The sequence below is a fragment of the Hyla sarda genome, chromosome 6 (genome assembly GCF_029499605.1).
Source record: "Hyla sarda isolate aHylSar1 chromosome 6, aHylSar1.hap1, whole genome shotgun sequence".
NCBI lineage: Eukaryota > Metazoa > Chordata > Amphibia > Anura > Hylidae > Hyla > Hyla sarda.
Genome location: NC_079194.1, coordinates 91,009,149 through 91,021,669, shown reverse-complemented (window position 1 = coordinate 91,021,669; position 12,521 = coordinate 91,009,149). Strand labels below are relative to the sequence as shown.

Sequence of the window (12,521 nt, the reverse complement as noted above, 5' to 3'; positions counted from 1 at the left end):
ATACCAATACCTCAACATTTACAGCCCATAAAGAGAACTGTACTCACATCCTATCGGCCTACTGCAAGTGCCAGCTGCGGTCAAGTGCAGTCTGTTCAGTACATACCATCCAGTAGGTCATCAGCACATGTGGTCTTACATGTGGTTTTTATAGAACACGACAAGCTCACTGCTAAACTTCATTATACTGAGAGGATTGTCTAGTAATGGAAAGTAAGCAGGGAAGAACAACTCTGCCAAGTATTCCCTCGTAATCTATCCTGGAACTCTCTGCAAGGAACTGGAATTAGGCTGCAGGTATAAAATGCCCTTTATGTTCAAAAGAGAGGTTGTCTGGTTTAGAAAAAAACCAAGTTCCCTAATAGACACTATTAGGGAATTCTATGAAAACAGAGTGGGTCCCCCACCTAGGACCCTCATCTATAAACCGTTCAACATTTCTGCAACAAAGATGACAAAGCCTAAAAAAAACCTCTTGTCCTTTATTTTAATTACATGTTTTTATTAACACAACTTTATCATAAAAGGTACAAACAATTGGACCCCCAACAGGGAGGCCCAATACCCCCCCCCCCCCACCCCAGATACACAAAGTAAAGATAGACATATGCCCAAAATATACAGAATGAACACAACAATGTATACATCAGTGAAATCATATAACGTCTTACACAGCCAACCGCATGAGCATGTAGAGAAGGGGCAAAGAAGAGCGAAAGGAAAACCTCCTGAGGAGGAAAGTTAAACCAAACCTAAACAAAACCTCTGTAACTCCCTAGAAGCCAGTCCTGATTCATCCAAACACAATCCCCACAACTTTTCAAACTTACGCATAGCATTTTGCCTGCGGTACACACCCTTATCCAAATTTACCAGCCAGTTAATCCTAACAATGAATTCCGCAACAGTCGGAGGGGCACTGTCCAACCAATGTAGCGCTATGATGGTACGGACCATATACAGCATCCTAGCTACCTCCAATTTATGAGGATCTCCCACAACTAAATCGTCCACATACCCCAGAACGCAGACCAGTGGAGAGAGATCAACGGAGACATGATGGATTCTAGAGATAATGTCAATGGATTACACGACCATGTTATGTGAATGAGGGCATCAGGCAGAGCGCAGAGAGGACAGTGAGAATCAGATTGAATACAAATTTAGGAGTTCTATAGACCCCATGACATAAGTAATGGTAGGAGTCTGGGAGAGCCGATGAGTCTCACTCACAGAAAGCTGTGGGGTCATCTCCAAAAGCCTCTCCTCTTGAGGACCTGACTCACCTGTGATAGCAGCCAAATGATTTTAATAGACATTACAGATTAGATTTATCATTGCCTTCCTGACATATTGTCGGCTGAAATTTGGCGAAAAATTTTTGCGCAGTTAGACAACTTTGGCAAAAGTGACAGTGAAATGCAGTACTTCATTCTTCACTATGCAGTGGATGAGATTTATTATCTGCCCCTTTAAAAAAAAAAAAAAAAAAAAGGCGCAAACGGTTAAAAAGAAAAATACAAAAACATACCATTTTTGCCTTTCCTTAGAAAAGTGACATCCTACAGCAAGTCCTGAGGTGATTTTTTATTTGTGCATTATCAAAGACTGTGCGACTTTTTGATAAATTTGGTGCACATTAGCAAAAACACAGCAAAAAAATGACTTCATTTAGCCTGGTGTGGCAATGTCAATTAATTCATCACAGACTTCATTTAGCCTGGTGTGGCAATGTCAATTAATTCATCACAGACTTCATTTAGCCTGGTGTGGCAATGTCAATTAATTCATCACAGACTTCATTTAGCCTGGTGTGGCAATGTCAATTAATTCATCACAGCTGTTTGCTGGTAATCTGCACTTCATAGGAAAAATATCTTCCATAAATGGGGCTGTCTCAAACAGATAACCCATTTAAAGGGGTATTCCAGCACTAAAAATGTATCCCCGATCCACAGATTTTAAAAATCCATATGCAAGGGGAAAAAAATGACATCTCACTTTTCCACACATTTATTCCCTGAAACCACATTGAGTGGTGAAGATACTGGTTAGCTTCTTTACACCGGAAACTAATTTTACATTCCAAAACCGGGACAAAATTCACAGCACACAAAGTGAAAATCTGAGGTTTGCTTTGGGATTTCCCAACCTATCCCAATAAGACAGGCTGAGGGACCTAAAGTATGTCCAGGATAAGAAAATACACAAGATTTCTTTAAAAATAACCCAAATAGTACTCACATATACCTTTGTCACATACAGGCCTTAGCATTTCAATCATGTTCCAAATGTCAGGTGATGCTGAAAATTGACTTCAGCAAGTGAGACTTCCCTTGAAACTGTTCCCAAAGATCACAAAATAGACAGAAACATGAATAACTCAGAACCTGTGGTCAGAAGGTCACACGATAGCTCCACAACTCCATAGTATCTTATTACCAGTGAAGATTTACCACGGGGACTCAAGTGAATACCAGGTAAAGCCACTGTCTATTCAGAAATAGCTAAGGTTTAATCCACTGTCCCTTTCATCCTGCCTTTGCAAAGACATCAAGCGCTATGCTTATTCCTTAGGACTGGTGGTAAATTTAGCTACAGTATCTGACATAAGTAAATATTTTATAATATCTTTTCATGTGACAATCCTGTAGAAATGACTCTCTGCTACAATGTAGTGAGTGCATCGCCTGTATAACAGTGTTTAATGTCCCCTGAAAATAACAACACACAGCCATTAATGTCTAAACCTTGACAACCAAAGTGAGTACACCAATAAGAGAAAATGTCCAAATTGGGCCCAAGTGTCAATATTTTGTGAGGCCACCATTATTATCCAACACTGCCTTAAAGCGCAACTGTCATGAGATCTTGGTGCAATAACCTGCACACAGCCTTTGTACTGTGTGCAGGTGGTGTGTATAGCAATGTTTTTACCTGGCAGGCTTTCATGACCCCAAAAATGCTTTTAATCAAAGCCACTGACGGTCGGATAGGCGTGGCGCGAGGTACGCGATGCCCCACCGCCACGCCCACCCCCACCCAGTATGTCAGCGCTGGGACTGCTGTGTGATTGACAAACAGGTCCCAGCGCATGCACCCTTCAGCTAATCTAATGTATGCTCGGCTGTGTGTCATCCAGCAAGCGCTTGCTCCCGCCGCCATCTTCCTCCTCAGTGCGCCTGTGCAGTGTTAGGTGCAGATAGCGCGCTTCCTCTCCGCACCTAGTATCGAGTACTAACCTGATTGCGCGCTGCTCTGCGCAGGCGCACTGAGGAGGAAGACGGCGGTGGGAGGGAGCGCTTGCTGGATGACACACAGCGGCGCGCACATTAGATTAGCTGAAGGGCGCATGCGCTGGGATCTGTGTGTCAATCACACAGCGGTCCCAGCGCTGACATACTGGGTAGACGTGGGGGTAGGTGTGGCGGCGGCGGGGCATCGTGTACCTCGTGCCACACCTATCTGACCGTCAGTGGCTTTGATTAAAAGCATTTTTTGGTGTCATGAAAGCCTGCAAATATCAGGTAAAAACATTGCTATGCTCACCACCTGCACACAGTACAAAGGCTGTGTGCAGGTTATTGCACCAAGATTTCATGGCAGTTGCGCTTTAAAGGGGTACTCTGCCCCTAAGCATCCTATCCTCTATTCAAATGTCTGGTTCGGCCACTGGGAGCACCTGTGATTTCTGGTCCGGCACCCCAGTAATCGCATGCATGGAGCGAACTCCGCTCTGTCCACGATTACGGGTGACCATAGCCTTCACCCCCCTACCATAAACATTAATGGAGAGGGGAGGGGCGTGACAAACACGGCCGGCCGAAGCCTAGCACAGCCAGCATTCTGAACATAAATGTTAAGATCGCTGGGTTGGAGATCGTAGGGATCTCAGCGGCCAGAAACCGCCTCCCCCGCGATCAGACATCTTATCCCCTATCCTTTTGGATAGGATGTCTAGGAGCTAAATACTCCTTTAAAGAACATCTGTAGTGCAATATAAAACTTATCCCCTATCTGAAGGATAGGGGATAAGTTATTGATCGCGGGGGTCCGAGCGTTGGGGCCCCCCGGGATCTCGTGGACAGGGCTGCGGTAGTATGCTAGAAAGGGGGCGTACCGTCCCCGCATGACGCGGAGGCCGACACGCCCCCTCCATGTACCCCATCGAGATACATGGAGGGGGCGGCCCCGTCCAGGAGATCCCGGGGGACCCCAGCGCTTGGACCCCCCCGCGATCTATAACTTATCCCTTATCCAAAGGATAGGGGATAAGTCATGTTGCGCTGGAGTACTCCTTTAAGTCACAGGGCATGGAATTCACCATAGATTCATAGGTTGTCACTAGAGTTCTCTTCCACTCCTCCATTACAACATCACAGAGCTGGTGAATGTTAGAGACTTTGGGGTAATTATGTTGGAATATCAGCCTGCAGCCCAGTCTCTGAATGGAGGCGATCATGCTTTGCTTCAGTATGTCACAGTACATGTTGGCATTCATGGTTCCCTCAATGGACTGTAGCTTTCCAGTGCCAGCAGCACTCATGCAGGTCTAGACCATGACGACACTCTCACAACCATTGTTGGCTGTAAGCGAGACACACTTTTCTTCGTACACCTCACATGGTTGTCGCCACACACGCTTGACATGATCTAAACCAAATAAGTTTATCTTGGTATTGTCAGACCACAGGACATGGCAGCACGTATTCATCTATTTCCCAAAGAAAACCTCCGGATATGATACTAAGCACGTGCACTCAACTTCTTTGGTCGACCATGGAGAGGTCTTTCCCACTGTGCTGCAGCTCGGTTTCAGAATCTTGGTAATCTTCTTATAGCCAAGGTCATCTTTATGTAGAGCAACAATTCTTTTATTTAAATCCTCAGAGAGTTCTTTACCATGAGGTACTATGCTGAACTTCCAGAGCCAAGTATTAGAGAGCGTGAGAGCGATAACACCAAATGTAAGACACCTGCCCCCCATTCAAACCTGAAACCTTGTCACATGACACAGGAAAGGAAAATGGGCAATTGGGCCCAATTTCGACATTTTCACAAAGGGGTGTATTCACTTCTGTTGGCTGTGTGTCGAGTTATTTTGAAGGGACAACAATGATAAACACTGCGCACTCACTACTTTATTTTATAGCAGAATCTCTTTCTTCAATGTTGTCACATGAAAAAATATAAAATGTTTACAAAAATGTGAGGCGTGTCCTGTGAAATATGAGAGATGTATGTACTCCTCCAGAATCACAATTTAACCCAGCCCCACTCAAAGCAAACATGCTATTTTTATGCAAACATTTTACAAATATCAATAATAAAGTTTTCTTTCTGACCGAGATCCCTATAATGTTATCTTGAAAAGCCATGTCAGATTAACTTACACAGGTCGCATGCTCTCATGTCGTTGCTGGAAAGATGGAGATGGAGTCACTGCTTCTATGGCGGACTGGTTTACTCGAGCTGCAGTTTCCTGTTTCAGAAATGTTCAATATTGTTCAAATTAAATATACAAAAATCAAACAAATAAATAAGTAAATAATTCAATTCACTGCAAAACAGCAGCGCAATTATTGCAAAAATCACAAAATATCTAGCAGGGATTTCAGGGTTTCTTGAAAACCTTTTAGCCTTTAGGGAAACACTGAAATTACCGCCAAGTCATGGGGTATTGCTGCTAGTTTCAGAATCTCAGGCATATATTACAGAGCCCTAATCTTAGGGTACATTGACACATATGTAATCCACTGCAGAATTTTTGTAGCAAATTTCCTGCTGACCCATTAACCCCTTAAGGACTCAGACAATTTTATTTTTACATTTTCGTTTTTTCTTCCTCGCTTTCTAAAAATGATAACCCTTTTATATTTTCATCCACAGACTAGTATGAGGGCTTGTTTTTTGCGCGACCAGTTGTCCTTTGTAATGACATCACTCATTATATCATAAAATGTATGGCACAACCAAAAATTACTATTTGTGTGGGGAAATTGATAAGAAAACCGCAATTTTGCAAATATTGGAAGGTTTTGTTTTCATGCTGTACACTTTACGGTAAAATATGTAGAAATTATAAATATAAAATATTTATGTGAACCAGTCCTCAAAAGCACAGGGGAGAGAAGAAGGAAAAGACTAGTGGAGATGGGATCCAAGAAATGGTCTTTATTATATAAAAAGGATATATATGACCAATCGCCTAGCAGGGCCCTTGCTAAAGGTGAATGGCATATACTGGGTAAATAATAGATATAATAAAAAATACAGAATATAGTAGGATTAAAATGAAATAAATATGATGGGTAAGTAGCACCAAAGAAAATTCATTAATTAAATATCTGCTGCATATATCAGGAGAAAACGTTCTCAGTCCATATAATTCATAGGGATATTTCAATGAAAAATCCACAAGAAATGTCCAGAATGAAAAGTCACAATTAGTTTGGGTGTATCTGGAGTAACGGTATATGGTAGTGAATGTAGCGACAATCACTATTGATTATAGCTACTGAAGAAAAGGCCCGCGGCCTTGAAACGCGTCTAGCCCATTAGCTGCACCTTATCCATAAGTGTATATCACTTCAAATAGACTTTATCTGCCATATTCCAATTGCAACAGCTGGATGCCCGCGATTCCGGGACCACTGCTGCACGCACGCTGTTAGCGCCTTATTCACACGTGCAATCCGCACCACCTGTTACCTGCATCCACTCACAGCCCCGGTTGGCAGAGTTACTACTGGACATCATCCTCCTCAAGGCCGGACGCCTCCCGTGCCAGCCCAGGACACTCGGACCCCCGGAGATTCAGCCACTCACCCAGCATACCACCCAGGCGGGCATTGATAAAATCCAGAGTGCCGGACTCAGCCGTGCCAGCCCGGACCTGAGGACTCCAAAGGAGGGTGAGTGGTGCTGTGCACCGAGACTTGACATCTTCATCGCTGACAGTGTTTGCCACATTGTCTGCATTACTTGTCGCTACATTCACTACCATATACCGTTACTCCGGACACACCCAAACTAATTGTGACTTTTCATTCTGGACATTTCTTGTGGATTTTTCATTTATCCCTATGAATTATATGGACTGAGAACGTTTTCTCCTGATATATGCAGCAGATATTTAATTAATTAATTTTCTTTGGTGCTACTTACCCATCATATTTATTTCATTTTAATCCTACTATATTCTGTATTTTTTATTATATCTATTTCTTACCCAGTATATGCCATTCGCCTTTAGCAAGGGCCCTGCTAGGCGATTGGTCATATATATCCTTTTTATATAATAAAGACCATTTCTTGGATCCCATCTCCACTAGTCTTTTCCTTTTTCTCTCCCCTGTGCTTTTGAGGACTGGTTCACATAAATATTTTATATTTATAATTTCTACATATTACATTAGGCCTTTTGGGTGAAGGCAACACCTTTAACCTCAAGCACATTATTTCTTTTATCCTAAGTGAGCTACACATATTTTACATTTACGGTAAAATAGACCCGTTTTCTTTATTCTTTGGGGTCAATACGACTAAAATGATACCCATGATTATATACTTTATTATACTGCTTAAAAAAAAAAATTTGCAAACTTTTTTACCAAATAAGTGCATTTAAAATCCCTCCATTTTGCTGACCTATAACTTTTTTATTTTTCTGTATAAGCAGCGGTATGAGGGCTCATTTTTTGCACCGTGATCTGTAATTTTTTTTATACCACATTTGCATATATAAAACTTCTAATACATTTTTTATCAATTTTATTTGGAATAAAATGTTATAAAAAAGCAGCAATTTTGGACTTTTTTTTTTATGTTCACGCCATTCACCGTACGGGATGATTAACATTATATTTTAATAGTTCGGATGTTTACGCACGCGGAGATATCAAATATGCTTATAAAAATTTTATTTTAATTTTTTTTTTTACACTTTTTGGGGGTAAAACGGAAAAACTGACAATTTACATTTTTATTGGGGGAGGGGATTTTATAAATTTTTTTTTACTTTTATTTTGTACTTTTACACTCTAATAGTCCCCATTGGGGACTATTTATGGTAATCACTCGATTGCTAATACTGTTCAGTGCTATGCATAGGACATAGCATTGATCAGTGTTATCGGTCATCTTCTGCTCTGGTCTGCTCAATCTCAAACCAGAGCAGAAGACCCGTGGAAGGCAGCGGAGGCAGGTGAGGTGACCTCCATCTGCCGTTCTGGATGATCGGATCGCCGCGGCATCCATTTTAGTGACCGCACTGCCGCAGATGCAGTGATCTGTGTTGATCACTGCATCTGAGGGGGTTAATGGCAGACATCTGCACGATCGTGGATGTAGACCATTACCAGCGGGTCCCTGGCTGCTATCAGCAGCCGGGACCTGTTGCGCATGACCTGAGCATCGCTCCGATGCTCGCAGTTATGTATAGGACATAAATGTATGTCTTGGTGCATTAAGTACCACGTCACCAGGACGTACATTTACGTCGTTAAGGGGTTAAAGTCAATGAGTAGTAAAATAATCCGCTTTCGGAAAACCTGCAGGGAACTATTTACATGTAAACATAACTTTAAAGGAGAACTCGTGTGGTTCAGCAGATATTATCCCAGAGAGTAGGAGTCAATTAGGCTGTATCGCCTCTCCCTGCATCTGCATCTATGATTCATCCGGATGCGGTGCAGTTCCAGCAGTGGCTTCACTGTCTCATTGCCCCACTGCAACCTGGATGAACGGTCCATGGGATTTTAATTGGCTCAGACTGCTTAGATGGAGGGGTGGAAAGGAAGAGGCGATAGTCCCTATATCAGTAGGATCCCTGAAATCCAGCTCCTTGTCATATCCAATCCATAATAAAATACATTTCCACACTGTTAAACAATATGGGAGATATCCCAAACATGTGCTCTGAAACAATTACGCTGCCTTAAATTGGACGTAAGGCGGTCCTCTAACAGTCATTTCTCTGTAAAGTCCCTGTAATAATTTCTCTGTCATGAAATGTTACTTCTATACAGTCAAATTTTCAGTAATTAAATAAACATGCGACAAAAGCCTGCAGGGCTGCCATCAGAAAGATTGGGGCCCCATACAGCTTCAGGCCAGGTAGGTAATGTCCCCAGTATACAGTCACCCCAGTCACCCCAGTAGATAGTTCCCCCATGTATGTCATGCAGGTAGGTAGTGTCCCAAAGGTTGAGTAATAATGTCCCCAGCTAGGTAATAATGCTCCCAATTATGTAATAATGCCCCTCACATAGGTAATGCCCCCAGTTATGTAATAATGCCCCTCACATAGGTAATGCCCCCAGTTATGTAATAATGCCCCTCACATAGGTAATGCCCCCAGTTATGTAATAATGCCCCTCACATAGGTAATGCTCCAGTAGGCAAAAAATGCACCAGTTTGTAAATAACGCCCCCACATAGGTAAAAATTGCCCCACGTAGATTTTCTAAAAAATAAAATAAAAATAAAATAATAAAAATCCACTGCACTGAGGCTAGGCTGTCAGCAGCCCCCGGGCGGCGCAGGACTTCTCCGGCAGGCTGCGTGATGAAATGACATAATCACTCGGCCTGCTGCGCAATGTACGCTCTTGTATGTACATAGCGTACACTATTTGCGTAATTTACGTACAGGACCCGGAAAATGCTATAGCCTGTACGTACATTATGTACGCAATTTGCACTGTACGTGCTGTACGCTGTTGACACCGCGTCTCCTGCAGGGGTAGTACAGCGGGGCCCAGGGCCCTTAATGGTGTACTGACTGTACCCCGCTGACGGCGGCCCTGACAGCCTGTAATAAACCTGTTTGTGTCTGCAGTCAATTGAGAACAGGCAAAATTAATTTATTTTTTATTTTTGCAGTTTTGATGCAGTTCGTCTCATGCTGCTCCATTTCAAACTGGGAATATTTACATCAAATAACGTACTTATATGCAAACAGCTAAATGCTGCAATATGGAATGGCATCTCTAATACACAGAAACTCACCTCAGGATTCTCTGTTAGATATATACGTTTGGAAATGTTATTTATTGTAGATATCCACTGCAACATAAACAAGAGAACATAGGGTCATTGACGTTACTGCACATTAAAGGGGTACTCCGGTGAAAACCTTTTTTCTTTTAAATCAACTGGTGGCAGAAAGTTAAACATATTTGTAAATTACTTCTATTAAAAAAATCTTAATCCTTCCTGTACTTATTAGCTGCTGAATACTACAGAGGAAATTCTTTTCTTTTTGGAATGCTCTCTGATGACATCATGAACACAGTTCTCTCTGCTGAGGTTATTATAATAATAATAATGCTTTATTTATTGTTGTCCTTAGTGGGATTTGAACATAAGTCCCCAGCACTGCAAGGCAGCAGTGCTAACCACTGAGCCACCATGCTGCCCTTAGCATACATCTGCTATGCATGGTTGCTAAAATGGACAGAGATGTCAGCAGAGAGCACTGTGTTCGTGATGTAATCAGTGGTCCAAAAAGAAAGGAATTTCCTCTGTAGCATTCAGCAGCTAATAAGTACTGGAAGGATTAAGATTTTTTAATAGAAGTAATTTACAAATATGTTTAACTTTCTGCCACCAGTTGATTTAAAAGAAAAAAAGGTTTTCACCGGAGTACCCCTTTAAAGGCTACGGTAACACATCAACTTAAAGTCTTTACGATCTGTCCAGGATTTTTATCTCCCATCATATTCGCCTATTCTAACTTACAAAAGAAAAATAATAATCCAAGTCAGATGAGATTTTGTCTGTTTTTTTTTTTTGCTTTATGAAATTTGGGAACTAAATAAGAAACTGTTAAAAAAAGATGCCTGATGAAGTGTCTGTACCTCTTCACTGTCCTTCCTGCTCTCTGCTTGCAGAATTACAGACCTATAAAAAAATAAATAAAAAGACAAAATGTATTATTCCCAAATATCTGCACAGCTGTACATTCATTTTAAAGAGTTATTCATATCTCATACATTTATGACTATCCACAGGATAGCTGATGGTTCCAAAAGGTGAGAAGAAAACAATCCAGCTACCCACTCCTCTTGGCTCAATGGGAGGTATGGAAACCACCCATTACAGCAGTGTTTCCCAACCAGGGTGCCTCAAGCTGTTGCAAAACTACAACTCCCAGCATGGCTGGACAGCCTTCGGCTGTCCAGCCATGCTGGGAGATGTAGTTTTGCAACAGCTGGAGGCACCCTGGTTGAGAAACACTGCTTTATAACATTTACTATACCACTATATATTCTAGTACTAGTAAAAACTGATTATATACAAATTACACAACACATACTTTTTTTTAAGATTGGTCAAAGATTTTTACATGGTAAATTGCTCGTATTAAAGGGGTACTCCACCCCTAGACATCTTATCCCCTGTCCAAAGGATAGGGGATAAGATGTCTGACCGCGGGGGTCCCGCCGCTGGGGACCCCCCGCAATATAGCATGCGGAACCCACCGGTTTCTTGTCCGGAAGCGCTGGAGGGTCTGGATCTTGACCACGGGAACAGAAGTTTGTGACGTCACGACTTGGCCCCCGTGTGACGTCACGCACCGTCCCCTCAATGCAGGTCTATGGGAGGGAGCGTGACTTGCATCGAGGGGACGGTGCGTGACGTCACACGGGGGCCAAGTCGTAACGTCACAAACTTCCGTTCCCGTGGTCGGGACCCAGACCCTCCAGCGCTTCCGGACAAGAAACAGGTGGGTACCGCATGCTATATTGCGGGGGTCCCCAGCGGTGGGACCCCCGCGATCAGACATCTTATCCCCTATCCTTTGGATAGGGGATAAGATGTCTAGGGGTGGAGTACCCCTTTAAGGGAAAATTCGATACTTAAACCATTTTTTCAATGACAGAATTTGAACATAAAATTATTAAAATATAAAGTAGAATGGTCTCACCCTCGTTTTTTTTTTTTTTTTTACATTAACGATAAAGGCTGGGTTCCCACTAGCCTACTATGGTTGTATTTTAAATCTGTATTACGGCAGCAAGTCCTGGCTCAATCATGGGTCTGATGACCTGAAGTACCAGCTGTCAAATCTGGTCATGGGACCTGTGTCTGGGCCAGAAGCTGCAGTCGTAATAAGGACATAAAATGCATCTGCATTAGCTGATAGTAAAGGTTTAATGCAATAATGCTGAACTATATAGTGATACAAACTTTTTTCCATCAAAGGAAGTGATCTGGAAGCAGTATCTTCGGTCTTCGGAGTCCACAGCCATCACGGAGCAGTTGTCTATGTCCATCACCAGACCACCAGCCACGTCTCCCCTCGCCTGGCTCATAAGATTACCTCCCTGAGTAAAGAAATAATGTCGCTCCCAAGTGGAGGACACCAGCCCCGTCTTACTGAAATAGAAAAAGAACACGGAACTTAGTTGTAAAGGCAAAACCGTATTTAACATGGATGACAGCACCTCATACAAACTAAGTAGGTACAACTTTACAGCTGATAGACTGTAGAAGACACGTGAACTTCCATCCTAT

At 42.4% G+C, this 12,521-nt stretch overlaps 2 protein-coding genes across 2 annotated transcripts in view; one reads left to right on the top strand and one right to left on the bottom strand.

Annotated features, from left to right (window-relative positions):
- APPL1 (adaptor protein, phosphotyrosine interacting with PH domain and leucine zipper 1) overlaps nucleotides 1–12,521 on the bottom strand; it is a 44,482-nt gene that overhangs the window by 11,978 nt on the left and 19,983 nt on the right. The window contains exons 11-14 of the mRNA XM_056524430.1: nucleotides 12,195–12,383; nucleotides 10,862–10,904; nucleotides 10,011–10,067; nucleotides 5,394–5,482 (exon numbers count right to left, since the gene is read on the bottom strand). Coding sequence (XP_056380405.1) covers nucleotides 5,394–5,482; nucleotides 10,011–10,067; nucleotides 10,862–10,904; nucleotides 12,195–12,383 — 378 coding nt within the window. The remainder of the gene's footprint in view (nucleotides 1–5,393; nucleotides 5,483–10,010; nucleotides 10,068–10,861; nucleotides 10,905–12,194; nucleotides 12,384–12,521) is intronic.
- The window catches only part of ASB14 (ankyrin repeat and SOCS box containing 14), a 66,170-nt gene that overhangs the window by 49,830 nt on the left and 3,819 nt on the right, over nucleotides 1–12,521 (top strand). The gene's annotated exons all lie outside the window — the stretch shown is intronic.